This window comes from Maylandia zebra, linkage group LG23 (assembly GCF_041146795.1).
Source record: "Maylandia zebra isolate NMK-2024a linkage group LG23, Mzebra_GT3a, whole genome shotgun sequence".
In the NCBI taxonomy this organism is placed as follows: domain Eukaryota; kingdom Metazoa; phylum Chordata; class Actinopteri; order Cichliformes; family Cichlidae; genus Maylandia; species Maylandia zebra.
This window is the reverse complement of record NC_135188.1, coordinates 30,144,506-30,162,003: the sequence shown is the minus strand read 5'-3', so window position 1 is coordinate 30,162,003 and position 17,498 is coordinate 30,144,506. Positions and strand designations below refer to the sequence as shown.

Below are 17,498 nucleotides of genomic sequence, written 5' to 3'. Positions count from 1 at the left end.
CCGCCTCTGGCTGGCCTACCATCCTCTCACCTGGGCAGCGCACCTGGAGTTAATTCTTGGCAATAAACGGAGAGTATTTATGGCCAGCTTCACTGTCACCTCACCGTCAGTTTGTCAACCCACCTAAGTTGGTAACAGGCTCAAACTCTAGCTTAAGATCCAATTTCTTCTATGCTTACCTTGTTTTCTTTCCTCCTAGCTCCACCAGACCACTACTCCACGACACCACCTCTAAGATTCACCTTTTAGTTTCTGGTCACAAACCCTCACAGGATTTTCAGCCACACTCAAGGGAGTGTGCGGTATCACCAACCGCACTAACCTGCCTGACCTCCTGCTATCACCACCCATGCAGGGTCCTGGAAAACTCAGGTCAGACCTTCTTAACAGTCCTCTGCGAGTCATTCAGACCTCTGCCTCCCCCTCCAAGCCTCAGCCTCAGCCTCCTCCTGCCCAAGTAAACCACTCAGTCTCAGTATCCACTACAATCTCTGGTCCAACCCATGCACCCACAAACATCCTGAGTCCAGTTCTGGTACAGGCCTCTGGCCCCCTTAACAAGAAACTAGTACAAAACATAATTTCTCCCAACAAATCCACTAAATCCAGGACACAGGACCCTCTAGCAATCTCATAAGTGTACAGAGTAAGCATCAATATATCAATCCCTTGTACCAATATTACATAACTGTATAACATGTTTGTTTGTCCACAGACTTTTTTTTTTAGTTTTTTAGTTTTATGCACTACGAATCTTTAGCACAACACAGCCTGATTGTGCTGACATTGGTTTGTGATGCAAAACATCAAACATGAAAATGTATTCATGAAAAATAATAATCATAATGTCAGGTGTGTCTCTAAGCTCCTGCTACACCCTCTCATAGGTAAGACACTCAGGCAAATAGGCTTTAATTTCAGTGAAGCTCTCATGATTAAAAATAGATGAACATAGGTCAGCTCACTAAAACATGCATCCTGTGCAGTTCCCCTAAATAGCCTCTTAAATTAAGAACTCAGCAGACTCATCCTTAACAAAAGTGAGGCAAAGAATTTTCCATTAGGAGAAAAAAGAAAGGAAATCCTAATTTACACCTGCCCCACATTCTCAGTCCCTAAAAATGGTGGTACCCTGTGAAAGTACCTCCACGGAACTTTTTGTAAGATGTGGACAAAAGGGGAACATTTGGTCCCATGTCTTTATTTCCATTCATCATTGCATCTATTTTTAAACACAGATTTTCTTTAATGGCATGTAACACCCTCTCCTTACCATCGATCCAAACCACTAAAGCTCACTGTGCTGCTTTTGAGCTACAAGACAGAAGCAGGGAGATGCTCTGTTCTGGGAGGCTGTTGCTGAAGTGAAAGCGGTGGTCTCTGCAGGAGAGGCAGACAGAGTCATAAATCATACGTCTACTAATGGCAGTTCCAAATGAGCCCTCTCATCAGACAAGACAAGTGCCTTGCTTTGTGTGCTACTTCAGGCTCCACTCTAACATCTGTGCGCTCTCAAGCAACTGTGGAGGAGATGTGTGTGTCGCCCTTGTATTCATTAGGAATTGTCTACCGAGCCCTAACAGTTCAATTTAGTGCAATTTAGAGCATATCTGAAAAGTTGCCTGTGACAAACAGTCAGGAGTGGAGTTTCCTGTTAATTATTCTTTTGTCAAAAGTCATATTTTCCACTAAAAAGAGGATAAACTTTTCCTTTGACTGGCATGACAAATATCAAAACATAAGTTATTGTGTAATTAGAGTAATTGTTATGGAGTGCAGTGTGTTGGGTTGGGTTATTTTCATGACAAGTTTGTAAACAGCCTTAAATTTCAAATGTACACTCAGATAAAAAAAAATTAAAAACACAAAGTTGCTTCTATGTGATCTCACTATAACCTGAGAGATGTCTGCATTATGATGCTACAGAAACAGAAAAAAACATGCGAAGTGTTAAATTTGAAGACCTGAACCCAATCAGTGCGATTGTGAAGGCTTTCAAGTGCATTGGTGCCAAGATGAGGATAATCCAGCGGCTGATACGACACCCCACTCTGAGACCATAAATTTAAAGTCGCAGTCTGCCTCTTCCGAGACTGTGACACAATTTGATGTCTAACCCCAGAAGGGGTCAGTGTCTCTTTCTGAGTGCCAAAACCATTGAATGTTGGGCTTTTGTTCAATTTGGCAAGCGTATAATGGAGTTTGAGAGGGGTTTGCTGGTGCTGTATGGAGATAGGAACTGAATGGAGGAGAATGTAATTACTATACCTGTCTATGTAACAATGGCTAACCACCTTTGTCGCCCCTCACTCCACTTTAAGAAGCCGACAGCGAGTGCTGTTGGAATGTGGGATCACAAACGCCGCCCTTGCTGCACCTTCAAAATCAGTGTTTCGAACTCAGACAAGAAAAAAACTTGCAGTAGTTTTTAAAATGTAGATGTTTCTATCTCTATGTCGATGTCTGGTTTTCTTTGCCAGTACTCCCTTTTAACTAGTTTGCTGCGTAAAAAGAATCTAATTTTAAGATGATATGCAGCCAAGGCAGGAAGCCATATTATAGTAGTTGTAAAAGTTGCAGGCATGCAAACATAAAAATAACTGGGCACTAAAAATCACAACTACTTAAAGAGGGGTGAAATATAATAGAAGTCTGGTAAAGGCTGGCTCTGCTCTCACATGTAGGCAAATCATAACCCCTAAACCCCATTTATTTTCTATGAGGTGGCTTCAAGGTTGAAGAAGTTGTCTTGTCCTGTTAGTGCCTGCTTTTATATTCTATATCAGCTTCGTTCCACGTGTTTATTGAAGCTGTATAGAGAAATTCAGAACTTTTCAAAAAAGGCAGCTGTGTTGTGATCCAAATTAAACTAGAAAAATTTGCATTTCCTGCGAAAATCCTGTGTGGATGCCTTAACGCTGAAGATGTCTGCTGAAAAAAGCTGAAAAAGTTGGAAAGTTGCAAAAAGTTGCATGGCGTTGAAGAAACTGAAAATTCTGGTGAAAACAGAAAAAAAGAAGCAGAAATTTTTTGCTGAAAAGTGGTGAAAAGCAAAAAATTCTACTGAAAGGGGTAAAGACGGAGAAAGTTTTGCTGAAAAGTGGTGAAAAAAAAATGTTACCGTGAGCAGGATTCGAAGAAACTTAAGAAAGGATCAGTGCTCACTCTGAGTTAATTGCATAGCAACCATAGCAACGCATGTATTTTCTGAAAAATTACAATTTTGCAACTGAAAACTTAAAGAGGGATAAGATTAAAATGGTAGAAAATCTGAAAAAGCTGAATCAGACAGGAATAGCCCAATAATTTGAGAAAATTTTAAAGTTTGAATGGCGTTTCTAGGTGAAAGTATGAGGAAGTAGTTAAGTTTCAAAAACAAGCAAGTTTTAGCAGAATTGTGGAAGTTTTCCATTCATTTCAATGGGACAAAAAAAAGGAAAAAAGTGTAATATTTTAAAAAGTATAATAGTAATAAACACCAAAAGTCATAGCAGGAAAGAGCAGAAAGAGCAGAATAGTTTAGAGTTTGAACTGAGAAAATCGGCTGAAAACTGAGGGAGTAGTTAAGCGGCAAAGAAAGTGGCAACTTGAAGAATACCCTTGTGTGGATGTCCTCATAGGGCATCCACACAATAAAGAGAAACAGGAACTGAATAGTGTGAATGCCCTTTGAGGGCATCCACACAATAACCAATTCAATTCAGTTCAGTTCAATTCTATTTATATAGCACCAAATCACAACAACAGGTCAAGAGTAAGGTAAAGACCCCAAAATAATACAAAGAAAACAAAGAAAACCCCAAAAATCATATGACCACCTATGAGGCAGCAGTGGGAAAGAAAACTCCCTTTTTACAGGAAGACTGTAATACTGAATACTCTAGGAAGCCCAGCAGTATGAGAGCTAGGAGCTCTAACAGAGTGATACAGTTCTATAAGATCATTAAGATGGGGCTCGATTATCAAAGACCTTCTTTGTGAGGAGGAATATTCAAGGAAGGCGTCAGATGTTCGTTTGCTTGGTTCCGGAGATAATTTTGCACTTTTGCAGAAGGATTTGTGATGTATTTGTAACAAAAAAAACATCTGAAAGCTATGGCACACTTATATTATAGTTAGCCATCTGAGGTTAATACTGGGGATGACAGATTTTTATTTTATTAAATTGTTCTCCAAAAGCTTGGCAGCAAAGTCTTAGGAACAAACAAATTATTGATTCTAACTGAAACACATCAAAAACTATTATCAGTTTTCCCAAAACATAGAGTTTAGGTGCTCCCTGGACTCCAAGAAGGTAACAATGCACAGTGTACTTTTCATGTTATGTTATATAACATAAAGCATAAAGTAGCTCAGAACAGGACAGAGTATTTCTTATCCATTTCAGTTTTTCTGTTTCAGCCACAAGGAAGTAGCAAACTTTTCTAACACTAACAAATACAGCTGGTGTCACAGAGTGTAACAATAACCTGAATCTATGCTGTAGGTATCTCTGAACTGCAAACCTTTCTGAACCCCTGTGTTTTAGAAAGACCATGCACTTCCATAGAACTGCAGTCCTGCAGCCTGCACTGACTATGATCGGCCCACTCGATACTGTCATTTCCTCCAAGAATGTCCAGTTACTACTTCTTCTGCCACAAACTGTAAAAGGGCTGATCAACTCAAACAGAGAAGCTCTGCCACCAACTACTGTGCTGACGGCAGCGCTGCAGAGCAACAGAGGAACGCGATACATTGGTATGAACGCTGGCCACTTTGTAGGCTTCACATACAGTTGCGGTGAGAATAAACTCATTATGGGTGTGAATGTCATGGCAATTAAGGTTATATTGTCTATGAACTGTTCCTTTTTCAGGGTGGAACGATTGTTGATGACTTAAAAAAGCAAGCATAGAGTTTTGAGTTTGAGATTGCTTGAGATTTGTTAAAGAAATCACCCCTAACCAAGCATTTTAAGAGTTCAGTGATTGGCTGCCCAGTACAGTTTTGTAGTGACTGACTCATTGGCATGTCAGCTGGGTTTGGGGTTCGGTTTCATGCCTTGCAGACCCTTCATTCTGCTCAGCTGTACAGTCTATCACTTGCTTTGCAACCAAATAATTTAAGCTCTGTGTAATCTGATTTGTCAGTGTAGTCTCCACCCCCTCTCCCTCTGCTTTGTGTGTGTCAAACGAGAGAGCAGCAGAGAATAACATGCTCCCCCTCAAGGCCATAGCTGGCTATCAAAATAATTTTGTCATAATGCAGTGTGAGATGGGATTATATTCTTCATAAATATAGAAAGTTGCATCATTTAGCCCCCCAATTCCCCGCTTCTGTTAACGCTTCATGAGTAGGCTGAGCTGCTCATCAGGTGTCACCCCCTCCTCCCACGACCTCTGAAAGCCTTGTTTGAAATGCTGTCATAACTCCTGTGGGTTATCAAGCAGCATGAGCTTCCGGCCCACTGCACTGAGTTATGGAGGAAGTACGCTGATGATGTCACTCTGTGATTAAGTAACATAATAAGGGGAGGCAGGGGGGATAATAAGGCTGATGATGGGTGATTATAAAGTGAATGATGGTGAATGATGCAATGTCAAGAAAAGTTACACAGGATTTGATCTGTTTGAGATCTTTTTCAGGTTTCTGTAATTTACTGTTATTCAACCAAGAAAACAAATGTTCAGACACTAAGATAAAGTCTGAGACCACAGTGCTGTAACGCACTGAACCCACTTAACATGTTGAAAATCTAAACTGGGGGCGGGCTTATGTGTATTATAAAAAAGACTCATGAGCTGTTACATTGATCAAATATATGACATTGCAATAAGCTCTTATCATTGAGTTTCACGCTTCAACACCATAAAATCTTTTTTATTGCTGCTTTGACTCATTATATGATTGATTTCTTAATGCAGCAGGTGAATATTCTTCCACACGGCGCATGATGAGACATACAGAGAATGATAAAAGACTCTCACCCCCATGTACTTTATTTAAATACAGTTTTGACATACCTCATTTAGCTGAATTAAGCTGTATTTTCAAATTGAATTCAGCTACTTGATGAAAAGTGAAGAGCACAGTAGAGTCATGCATTTCTCCATTACAACGCCTACAAAACGCATCCAAAGAATCAAAATTACAGATGCTGTTATGCATGCTGTCACTTCTTTGTTTTAAAAAATGAAAGTTTGCTTTAACACCGCTACCCCGCCTGTTTCTACTGTAACTACGATTGTAATGTCTATGCATATTTTAACATCTTTCACATCATTAACGTGATTGTGCATGTAGCCTTGTTTCAACCTCACCCTTTTCATCTCACATAGGCTGTATACAAAAGACGAAAGTAGCCATAAGCAACTTAAAAAGATACAGATGTCTCCTGAACAGCTTTATAAATAGGGCTGTTATTTGTTCTTTTACGAGGATGTTTTTACAGAGACACAAATGGAGGACACAGACTAGCAGGAAGTATGATGAAGCCATTTGAACTTACAGTGTAGGACAAAACATGCCAGAGGGAAGGTTAACCAGTAAAAGTCTGCTAAGACAACCAAACTAAGGAAATCCAAAAAAGGAAATCAGGGAAATCAGTGCAGGTGTTTTAATAATAACACAGAACTTTTTGAAAGCAGTTAATACACGGTCTTGTCAGTGCCTCATTAGGCAAGTTGCAATTAGGTTTTTACTAAACTAACAGATATTAAAAGTAAGAATGTTACTTTTGTATTTTACCTCTATATTTTTATATTTTGTTTTATTTTGGTGAGTTTTCCAAGTTCATAAAATAGTTTCAGTATAACAAAATAACAAAAGCGAGGCCAAAAGTAAACATAAACCTAAACTGGGGAAACTAATAACAAACCAAACCCGAAACCATAACTCACGGAATAACGCACAGGGAAAAACATATGGAGGTGACACGGGATGACGAGCGGAGAATGGAGAGCCGGAATGAAGGCAGAGAGATGCGGGGATTGCCAATGCTGGGCAGACACTGTGCGATTTTTTCAGTCGCGCGATTCAGCTCCTGCTCAAACTGTACGGTTGACTCGCAGGGGTTAGAAGTTCATAGGTCACGATGCAGGGTCTCACACTATACGGCCCGATGCTCTGATGCGACCTGAGTGCTCACACTGTGCGTACATAAAATGAAGGTTATAACAGAAATTCTGTCGCTCGCTCTCCCTCTCTGTCTTTCACTCACACAGACACACACACCACCACCATCAACTTTGCTAAATTGCTAATGAAAAACATTGATCAGGCAGCTGTGATTGAGCAGCAGTGTCGATCCAACTATTTTCACGGTTGTTGTGGTCGTGATAATTTTGTGAGGCCACATCGAAAAGGCTCGGATGAGCTTTCCAAAGTTCTACAAGTTGTGCCTCCATCGCTTGTGTCCAGATCACACGCTGCACAGCCGTGCTGCGCCGTCTTTTTCGCTGACATTTGTGTTTGCGCGTGCGCAGTGTGACAAACTGCGGTGACACCCTCACGACCAAGCGATTGATGATTGGGAGCTGGTCGTGAGGTGTTAATCGCGTCTCGTTACCCCACGTATACTACACGATGCACGACGCACGATGAAGGCCAAAATCGGGCCGATCGCCAAAACGGTCGCACGACTCAAAAATCGGCTCAAAATGGGCCAAAAATCGCACAGTGTCTGCCCAGCATAACACAGACAGAGCGACGACAAGCAGAAGCCAACACACTATGGCTGTATCCCAATTCAGGGTCTGCAGCCTTAAAGTACGCAGCCTTAACGATCCTCAAGGGCCGCGTACTCAAAGACCGCTAAGGCCGGAAGTGCGAGGCTTGTGAAATGGGACGGTCTAGCCTCCGTTGCGCTGCCCAGGTTGCCCAGCAACCATGATACTAACAGCTGGAAACGTTTCATACAGCTTTGTTTGACAGAAATGAAGGAGAAAATCTTTTGTTCATTTGTTTGTTTCTACATGAGCTTTGATCATTCTCTGTAAGATTAAGGTCAGCTATTGAACGGCGTATATTTTAAAGTAAAGGCTTTAAAACCAAGTTAGTACAAACGTCACTAATGTCACATAACTTTGCCGACATGTGGCCAACAGTAATGGTTTAATGTTCTTCGTTATTAAACATTTGCACATAAATAAGTGTCATGATATTCAGTACTTACTTAAAGTTTACTCTTCGGCCGCCCCTCATCCGCCGTTTTTTCAGCAAAATTATCCACACCCACCGCCGCGCTATGCATTCTGGGATATGTTGGGCCACGAAGTCTACACTGCCACAGCCTTAAAATTCAGGGAAATGAAGGACGCATTTGAGGGCCGCATTTCGAGTAGCCTTCGAATTGGGACAGCCTTCGGCGCGCCGCTGTGACGTAATCGGCTTTAAAATGCGTACTTGAAGGCTGCAGACCCTGAATTGGGATACAGCCTATAAATACAAACCAGGTAAAGAGGAAATGACATGCAGGGGTGGACACAGCTGGAACTAATGGGCATAACGAGACACAGACCTTCAAAGTAAATCAGGAAATTCACTGTGTTTTAAAAACATAAAAAACTCAGAGACACGAACAGAACACCGGAAGAGAACACAGGTAGGGATAACAGAAACACTAAACACAAGACCCAAACCCTAAGAACTCATACAAAAACAGAAGAAACTAGAAAATAATAACAATAAACTCAAAACACTGGGTCAGCGACCATGACAGTCACTTATACCTATACAGTGCTTAACAATATTACTAGACGTCCTTGTCAGATCACCTAAAACTAACTTTTCTGTTCAAGTATGAAAGTAATTTGGCATCTTAATCAAAAAGTAATAGTAATGTGCTTTACTGGGGTGTTTTTTCTGCTTTTTTTGTAAAACAGTACATTCAAAAATTCATTCTTAACAACAATTATATTTTAGCATTAGAAATATCCTGTCAATTTAACAGCTTGAACATACCGGTGGATTAATCATCACAAAAAGTAATTAATAATTACCAATACTGTTAATTTAGTTCAGCTGTATGATAGACCTTTAATCTGGTGGTTGTCTATTAAATTCGTTAAGCACTGCATACCTTACAGTTCTGTTACTGTATTTTTGTGTCTGTGTCATTGTCAGACTACTTAAAAAGAGTGCCGTCACTGTGATAGTTTGTATTATTCTAATTTTCCATTCATTTTATATCGCTTATCCATGCTTCTCAATGTTTTTTTACATTTTGTTTCTCCTGCAGCATCGAAAATATTATGGAATATGTTCCTGGGTATCGCATCAAGTTAGAAATTCTAGTATTCTAACAACCCCTACTGCTTAGTTCTGGCCAGCACCATAAAGCAGAAGGGAAAACTTAGCAGTTATCTGGTGAATATCTTGGAAGATTTAGTTGGAAAGCGCCAAGCGGACAGACTCGTGAATCCAAATCTAGATCGCCCAAATGTTGCCAAAGTGCTCACACAAGGAGCCTCTATGCTGTTCAGTAGTCCTCGTCAGATGGTCAAAGATGAAGACCGGCAAGACTTTGGCACCAACATACTAGAGAAACACATGAATATATCCACACATGCAGTGCTTATTGGTATTTTTGTCAGTTACTACAGTCAAAATACCCTACAGAGTTAGGGTGCAAAGCCAGATGAAGTTGAAGTCCTAAAAACTAATACAGAAAGAAGTGTTTAACCAAATGGAGCTTTTTCATTTCTTTGAGAGGAAAAAAATCATCAAGTTTGCAGTCTTTTTGAGCGAGATCCTCTTTTAAATATCAAAATCAGCATTTTTAGCCATTACTTTTAAAAGTAAAGAGAAGAAAATTTATGAGGTGAAAAAAACTGTTCTGATTAATGACAATCTTTAAGAATATTTGTATTAAACTTATGAGAATATCTGTATGAAACTGGAAACTAAAACGCTGACTTAATCATTGATAGAGAAGTTTCATGCACCCTTTGGCAGCAGCCTGTATTCATCTGTGGCGACTGCAGCTTGTTAGCAACCTTGCAGCAGCTGGGGATTTGATGTCTTGCTCAAGGACACTTCAGCATCCCAGACAGTATGTTCAGTGTGGCGCCTTGTTTTGACAGACAAGTCTGTTTATCCACTGGGCACCCGGTGCCACTCTACACTGTTTTACCATTCTAGCAACTTGAAAAGTGTCAGGGAAGAACAGATTTCTTTTCATACTCTGGCCTTCCTCACTTTTAGGTGACAGCTGCTGAGTTGGCACATGTGCGTCAGGCTCTTAAGCACAATCTTAGCCACGACAGCAGCGCTGACGGTGCACAGACACAGAGGACACTCAGTGGATCTTTGTGACTCTTTGTGATCGGCAAAAAGATATCAAGTGGAAGGACCAAAGCAAAAGCAATTTTCAGGAGCTGAGGGGAATATATTGAGGTCAAGTGAACTTCATTTTTTCCCCACATTCCCTTTACATGATGTCTGGTCTCTAACACATTCATTATATCTGAACAGCTGCCTCATAACACCTCCAGGAATTGTCCTGCATACTGATTTCCTGAGGTCGTGTGATGTATTCATGCAATACCCATGTCACATGTGACAAGTGTATAGTGGTGGGGTAGACTCAGCTGGTGGTAATCTCAAAATAAAAGCTAAAAATAAAAAATGTAAACCAAACGGCTGTGTTTGCCTGACTGTCTCAGCTTCTGTTTCTTTGTCTGACTGAGATAAAGCAAAGACACGGGCCTCTCGCTCAGTCTGCTGGATAGGACAATGGGTTCTCTATGATTAGAAGTACAACTGACGAAATCTAACCTTTAATGTCAGCAGTGCCACATCTAATCATAGTAAAGCAGTCCAAACAAATGTGTTTAGAAGCTCCATCAGTAAAGTCACAGAGGAAAACAACCACCAGGCTTTCAAAAAGAAATCAAAACCCCAATAATTGCTCACATCCTGAGCTGTTGGGAGCTTTTTATCATAGGCGTTTAGCTATCCTTGAAGAGCGCTGAAGAGCCCTCCACGTGTCCCTTCCACTCCGCACCCAAACACTCTCAAAGACAGAACGACAGCGAGAGTCAAAAAGGTAAAAATGTGCTCGGATGCGTGATTTTACATGCCCCGCTTTAATGTCTGTCTACAGTTCTGCAAAAGGCATCTCGCTCTCTGGGTTTATTGACCGGTTCCTTTCTGCCTCAGCTGCAGTGACCATCAGATCAGCCATCCTTTGCTTCACAGTTTATGAACTTCAAAGCTGTGCAGCCAGAAGTGAACAGATGATGGACTGCAGGGACATTAAAGAGAGATAGCAACACAGCTAGGGCTCTGCTAGCTCTTTAATTCCAAATGAGGGGGATGACAAGGCATCCTGTGAGTGGAACGTATGGGTGGTAGTAAATAAATCAGAGCAACAGCATACTGAGGCACAAGACCCTGCGATGCTATGTGAGTAATAAGTAGGAGGAATTGATCAATATATGCATTCACAGGAAGGTTAGAAAAAGAGTTTGTGTGTGTCTTTTAGCGTTTTGGCTGCTGAGTTTTGAGGGTGTTGGATATTTATAACTACAGATTCAGAAGAGGAGGCGAGTGTTATTTGTCAAAATAACATTTTGTCAGAAACAGAATTACTACTCCTTGGTCTAAAAGTTAGATACAGCATACTACCACATGCTGGAGGTGTTTGCAAGCTAAAAATATGTGTCATAAACAGACTTTTTACCAGTCTAGTTTGATATTTTGGGAAATACTTTGTTGCCTTTTTGCCAAACACATTAATGCGGCAATTCTCTGTTAGCGAGTTAGCGCGGATTGCCCTGTGCATGGGGCTGCACGGCACTAACGCGTTAACGAGCTAACAGCGCTGATGCAGCTTCTGGAAGTGCCAAAAACTGCAGTTTCTTTGTCCAGCTGGAAAAAAAAATTATTTAAATAATTTTATAGATAATTTCATTAGAACTTTATGATGGGTACATTTTTATAGCTCCTTATTTAAGTTATATCAAGACTTAGTTATGCATGACTGAGAGCGCAGCCACACTGAGCAACAGAGTGGGTGCTAACTAAAGAGCCTCACCTCAGCACTACATTTGGTGGTGATGCCTTTTGGATATATTTATGCATAATCTTAGATATTATTATATCGCTTGATATGCAGCTATTTCCACCAGCAGACCACTGAAAAAGAAATTCTAGTATCATTCTATTTGTAAAAGTCCACTAACCAACTGGTGATTTCACACAGGCTGCATGAATCTTTTGTAACGCATTTATACAATGTTTTTTTTTCCCAAAGATTAAATGCTATGCTCATGCTCCAACAGCAACCCAGCAAGTTAACACATCCAATTTATTCTAACTAAAAGAAAGTGTTTTCATAAAACATGATGCATGGGAGATATTTAAAATCCCATTACCACAAAACCTCTTTGATAATAAAACTGGGTTACTCAGGGGACAAAGAAGAGATAGATTTTATAAATATAACTAATAAACACATCCCACATTTAGCGTTTAGGCACTTTGACACCAAAGGTTTGAATGTGTAATTTCCTCCTTTATTTTAGGTTGAATAAATTTACTTTGTCTTGAGATCTTGATTGCTAATTTCAGCCAGACAATTGGAATTGGGGCCTTTTGCATACATCTGTATGATGTCTGTAACAGTTTGTGCCAGCGTGATGAATTTAATGAGTTTAGTCTTTGTGGAGAAAGATGACCTTCTAAAATGACACTGCCAGATAAAAAGACCATGTTTCTGCTCTAACAAAATAACAGCAAATGTCGTCCCCTGGATCTGCAACTCTCTGATTTCAGCTGAGTCTGATTTAAGATGATATCTTCCACACATCCGCTGAAGTGCACCACAACAACCAGCCGAGCACAGTAAAAAAAAGAAAAAGAAAAAAACGGTTAGACAGCAAGGGTAGTGTCTATTGTCAGCAATTGACTACTTGCTCTGAAATAGCAGAAAATTTACATCACGCTTGAAATGAAGCGATGCAAAGGAGCAAAAGGTCCTCTCACATCCCTCTTCACGATGCTTGTGTTTGCAGCGCTCATCAGCATTATGATCGAATCAAGAGCGAAGGAGCGAGGAATTAAACAGTGCTTTTATCTGCTCTAATGTGAACTGCAAATATGAGCGGTAACCCAGAGCTACTGCTAAGGCCAGAGGCATTTCATGCTACATTATTTTATGAGGCTACATTATAAAAACAAAATCATGCCTTTTTCACTGCAAATATTCTCTCGCTGTGTTAGCAGTTGTTGCCCCAGACAGAGTTAGACTCTTACATCCTGTGGTCGTTGTTCTAAAAGTCGTCACTCTTGTTATGTAAAACTGTTTTTTTTTCTTCTTCTTTTTACAGTTATGGAAATAATGTTGATCGCACGATGTAGCAGCTACAGAACAATGATGCTAACTGCATGATGTAGACTGGCTCCAAATAAAACTCACCTTCAAACAATTCTGTGTCATGGCCCTGTGCCTTCCCGGCTAGCCCAGTCTGGCTACAAGTGTTTTTACCTCTATTGTCCCTTCTCTCTTCCCTCTTGTGCTCTGCGCACCACCGGGGCGGAGTTCACTGTGGACTCCCGCACCTGCAAGCAATCTCCTGTGATCAGCGCTCACTCTAGCTCTGTACTTAAGGCGGCAACTGGAGGTGCCTCGTTGCTGGATTATTGTGTAACTCTTGTTAGTGTTCCGTCGATTCTCTAGCCTCTTCGAGTAAAGACCCGTGAGCTATTCTCATGTTGTTCTCCTGTCTCTGTGCTAGATGCTATCCGCCTGCCTGAGGACTTTCCACCCCTGCTTGGTTGAGAGTTGGGTGAGTCGGTGTGGTCCGAGCTGGACGAAGAATCCCTGGGAGGAGGAGTATGTGTGTTGGTGTTTTCTCTAAAACTTCCCTCGTGACCCTTGGAACCCCCTGGACCCGTTTCCCTGCACTTGTAGATATCGCACTTGGTGACTGTAGAAAATAAACTACCTACTGTTGTGATTTCAGTCTGTGCTAGTCCTTCCTGTGCCCGTGACAGAATAATCCAGCCACGAAATGGACTCCACAGACTCAACACCTGCTGCGGCAACCACGATCTCTCTGGAGGGAATAGTGCAATGTCACAAACAGATGTTAATTCAACTCAGCGGGGAAGTCGCAGCGCTGACCCAGGCTCTCGCCCAACATATTCTGCTGCCGGAAAGCCCGCCTCCCATGGCATCTTCGCAGGTAACTCTCACTGCTGTCGCTATGCCTGCTGCCACAGCCACTCAGGCATCTGGCGTCATAGCCCCATTTTCACTAGATTAACTGTTACCCACACCTGAGACGTTTTCTGGGGAACTGGGGGAATGTGCGGGATTCTTAACACAGTGTACTATGCTGTTCAAACAGTTGCCAAATATGTTCACTAGCGACGGGGTTAAAATTGCGTCCCTGACCCAGTTGCTTCGTGATCGAGCTTTGACCTGGGCTCAGGCTCTGCTGCAGGCCAGCCCTGAAATTTCTTATGATGACTTTCTGGCCCGTTTCAAGGCAGTATTTGATAAGGGCTCCAGTGCGGAGGCTGCCGGCCACCGTTTGATCAACCTAAGACAAGGTAGTGGCTGACTATTCGATTGATTTTTGGACCCTGACTGTGCAAGCTAATTGGGGCTCTGAGGCTCTAAGAACCACTCTGTTAAATAATGTCAACGAGGAGCTTAAAGATGAAATAATGATGCGTGAAATCCCTTCCTCTCTGGAGGTGCTTATGTCACTATGCATCCAGGTGGATGACTGCCTACGGGCGCGCCGGGCCTCACGGAAACAGTCGTTTCGGGAACTTCCAGTATCGAGGGAGGACCAGCCTGAGTCACGGGAAGCCCAGAGTGTCAGGGAGGATGAGGGGGAACAGCCAATGCAGCTAGGTCACTCGTGGCTCTCGCTGGCGGAACAACAGCAGGGGTGAGTGTTTAAATTGTGGCCGTAAAGGTCATTTCATCTGCGCCTGTCCTGCGCTGGCAAAAGGGCCAGTAATTGAGAGGGTACTGGTGGGCGACCTGTCTGGCAAACACCCTCTTCCATGTTTGTTGCTGGCCGCTACACTCACTTTTCGAACTGAGTCATATTCTCTCTCCGCTCTGGTAGATTCAGGAGCGGAACAAAACTTTATTGATTCCTCACTAGTTGCTAAGCTCCACATTCACACCAAGCCTCTGCCAAATCCTCAGCCTTATTCGGTCAACGTTTGCCAGACATAACTCTTGTCACCTTACCTATCGCCCTCACCCTCTCCGGCAATCACACAGAGAACATTAGCTTTTGTGTTTTCAAGGCTCCTGTCACCCCCCCACGTGTTAGGCTACCCATGGCTAATGCAACATAACCCACACATTGATTGGCAAAAGGAGCAGATTACGGGATGGAGCACTGAATGCCATAGGAACTGCTTTCGGGCTGCCACTCCACCTGTGCCTTCCTCCTCCCCACGGGAGCCCTCTCTGTCCATGGATCTGTCATCGGTGCGTCGTCTCTATCATGATCTAGCAGCAGTGTTCAGTAAAAATAAAGCACTGTCTCTCCCACCTCACCGGCCCTACGATTGCGCCACTGACCTCCTCCCAGGGGCTCCCTTGCCCTCTGCCCGTCTCTATAGCCTCACCCAGCCTGAGAGGGAGGCCATTGAAAAATATATCACTGACTCTCTGGCTGCAGGCATTATCCGCCCGTCGTCATCTCCTGTGGGGGCAGGTTTCTTTTTTGTAGAAAAAAAGACAAGACTCCGGCCATGCATAGATTTCCGTGGGCTTAACAAAATCACTGTAAAAAAACAAATACCCCCTACCGCTTCTGACATCGGCCTTTGAACTGCTTCAGGGGGCCACCGTGTTTAGCAAGCTCGACCTCTGTAATGCCTACCACTTTGTGAGAATTCGTGAGGGAGACGAATGGAAGACAGCGTTCAACACACCCCTTGGGCATTTTGAATATCTGGTGATGCCCTTCGGATTTACCAATGCCCCAACAGTATTCCAAGCTCTTGTTAATGATGTGCTGAGATATTTCATTAATCAATGTGCCTTTGTTTATCTGGATGATATTCTCATTTTCTCCAGGTCCCAGGCAGAACACAAGGTCCATGTCCGACAGATACTTCAACGACTCCTGGAGAACAGACCGTTCGTGAAGGGTGAGAAATGTAAATTCCATGTCAACACTGTGGCTTTCCAGGGTTACATCATCGCTCGGGGAGATCTGAAGCCTGACCCGGAGAAGGTTTGGGTCATTGTGCACTGGCCTCGGCCCCCCAACCGTCTCCAGCTCCAGCGCTTCCTTGGATTCGCCAATTTCTATCGGCGCTTCATTATAGACTTCAGTAAGATCACTTTACCACTCACCAAACTCACCTATCCAAAAAACCCTTTCAGTGGGACCCGCCTACTCAGGAAGCCTTCGACCTACTGAAAAATAGGTTTGCCACTGCTCCTATCCTCCGTCAGCCTAACCTCCAGCAGCAGTTCGTGCACATGGCTTGGCACAAAAGTTAGTGTCTCCTCTGGCTTTCATCCACAGAACAATGGACAAGCAGAGAGAACAAACAGGAACTCGAAGCAGCCCTGCGGTGCATAGTCTCCCACAACCAAACCACCTGGTACGAGCATAGTCATGGCCCTGTGCCTTCCCGGCTAGCCCAGTCTGGCTACAAGTGTTTTTGCCTCTATTGTCCCTTCTCTCTTCCCTCTTGTGCTCTGCGCACCACCGGGGCAGAGTTCACTGTGGACTCCCGCACCTGCAAGCAATCTCCTGTGATCAGCGCTCACTCTAGCTCTGTACTTAAGGCGGCAACTGGAGGTGCCTCGTTGCTGGATTATTGTGTAACTCTTGTTAGTGTTCCGTCGATTCTCTAGCCTCTTCGAGTAAAGACCCGTGAGCTATTCTCATGTTGTTCTCCTGTCTCTGTGCTAGATGCTATCCGCCTGCCTGAGGACTTTCCACCCCTGCTTGGTTGAGAGTTGGGTGAGTCAGTGTGGCCTGAGCTGGACGAAGAATCCCTGGGAGGAGGAGTATGTGTGTTGGTGTTTTCTCTAAAACTTCCCTCGTGACCCTTGGAACCCCCTGGACCTGTTTCCCTACACTTGTAGATATAGGAATTGGTGACTCTGGAAAATAAACTACCTACTGTTGTGATTTCAGTCTGTGATAGTCCTTCCTGTGCCGGTGACATTCTGTCTGTCAACATATGAAAAAGTTGAAGGTGCACAACCTAGCAATGGGAAAAGAGCGCTTTTGTTTGTTTTCCTGTTTTTGCCCAGCGTCTATTAGCAATTTGCTCAGATAGCTGAAATGGTAGATGCCCAAACAGCTGGATTAACTGTGGAAAAACTACCCAGCAAAAGGGAAAAGAGTGCAATTGTCAGACATGCTCACTTAATAAAGAGAGCCCCAGGAGTTGAGGGCGTGCTTTATTACGAGGCTGATGTTTCAGTCTTATGCAAGGAAGTGTTTTAATATGAAAAGCTATCCCATCTTTGGATGGGGAGACTGATAAAGCAAGTATTACTGCTTAAAAAGTGA

At 42.7% G+C, this 17,498-nt stretch overlaps 1 protein-coding gene and 1 long non-coding RNA gene across 10 annotated transcripts in view; one reads left to right on the top strand and one right to left on the bottom strand.

Annotated features, from left to right (window-relative positions):
- Positions 1–8,294, bottom strand: part of LOC143414949 (uncharacterized) — an 89,533-nt gene extending 81,239 nt beyond the window's left edge. Inside the window, exon 1 of the long non-coding RNA XR_013095558.1 lies at positions 8,156–8,294. This is a non-coding gene — a long non-coding RNA (uncharacterized LOC143414949). The remainder of the gene's footprint in view (positions 1–8,155) is intronic.
- Positions 8,295–8,508: 214 nt separating this feature from the next.
- On the top strand, positions 8,509–17,111 carry LOC143414992 (uncharacterized). 9 transcript variants are annotated; one of them, XM_076880191.1, is made up of 7 exons: positions 8,509–8,584; positions 13,722–13,819; positions 13,950–14,171; positions 14,689–14,888; positions 16,040–16,113; positions 16,497–16,575; positions 16,890–17,111. In XM_076880191.1, coding segments are annotated over exons 3-7 (528 nt in total). In that variant the 5' UTR covers positions 8,509–8,584; positions 13,722–13,819; positions 13,950–13,997; the 3' UTR covers positions 16,891–17,111. The 9 variants fall into 9 exon arrangements, with proteins under 9 accessions (XP_076736306.1, XP_076736304.1, XP_076736303.1 ...); XM_076880189.1 differs by lacking the exon at positions 8,509–8,584 and having other exon boundaries at positions 13,613–13,819; positions 13,981–14,171; XM_076880188.1 differs by lacking the exon at positions 8,509–8,584 and having other exon boundaries at positions 13,613–13,819.
- The last annotated feature ends 387 nt before the right edge of the window (positions 17,112–17,498 follow it).

What these genes read in the sequence shown, in the direction of transcription:
- LOC143414992 (XM_076880191.1), top strand. Translation starts at nt 13,998, where the DNA reads ATGGACTCCACAGACTCAACACCTGCTGCGGCAACCACGATCTCTCTG. An exon ending in CTCCCATGGCATCTTCGCAG is followed by an intron (nt 14,172 to 14,688) that starts GTAACTCTCACT and finishes TCCTCTCTGGAG; the next exon opens with GTGCTTATGTCACTATGCAT. An exon ending in CTGGCGGAACAACAGCAGGG is followed by an intron (nt 14,889 to 16,039) that starts GTGAGTGTTTAA and finishes CATTTTCTCCAG; the next exon opens with GTCCCAGGCAGAACACAAGG.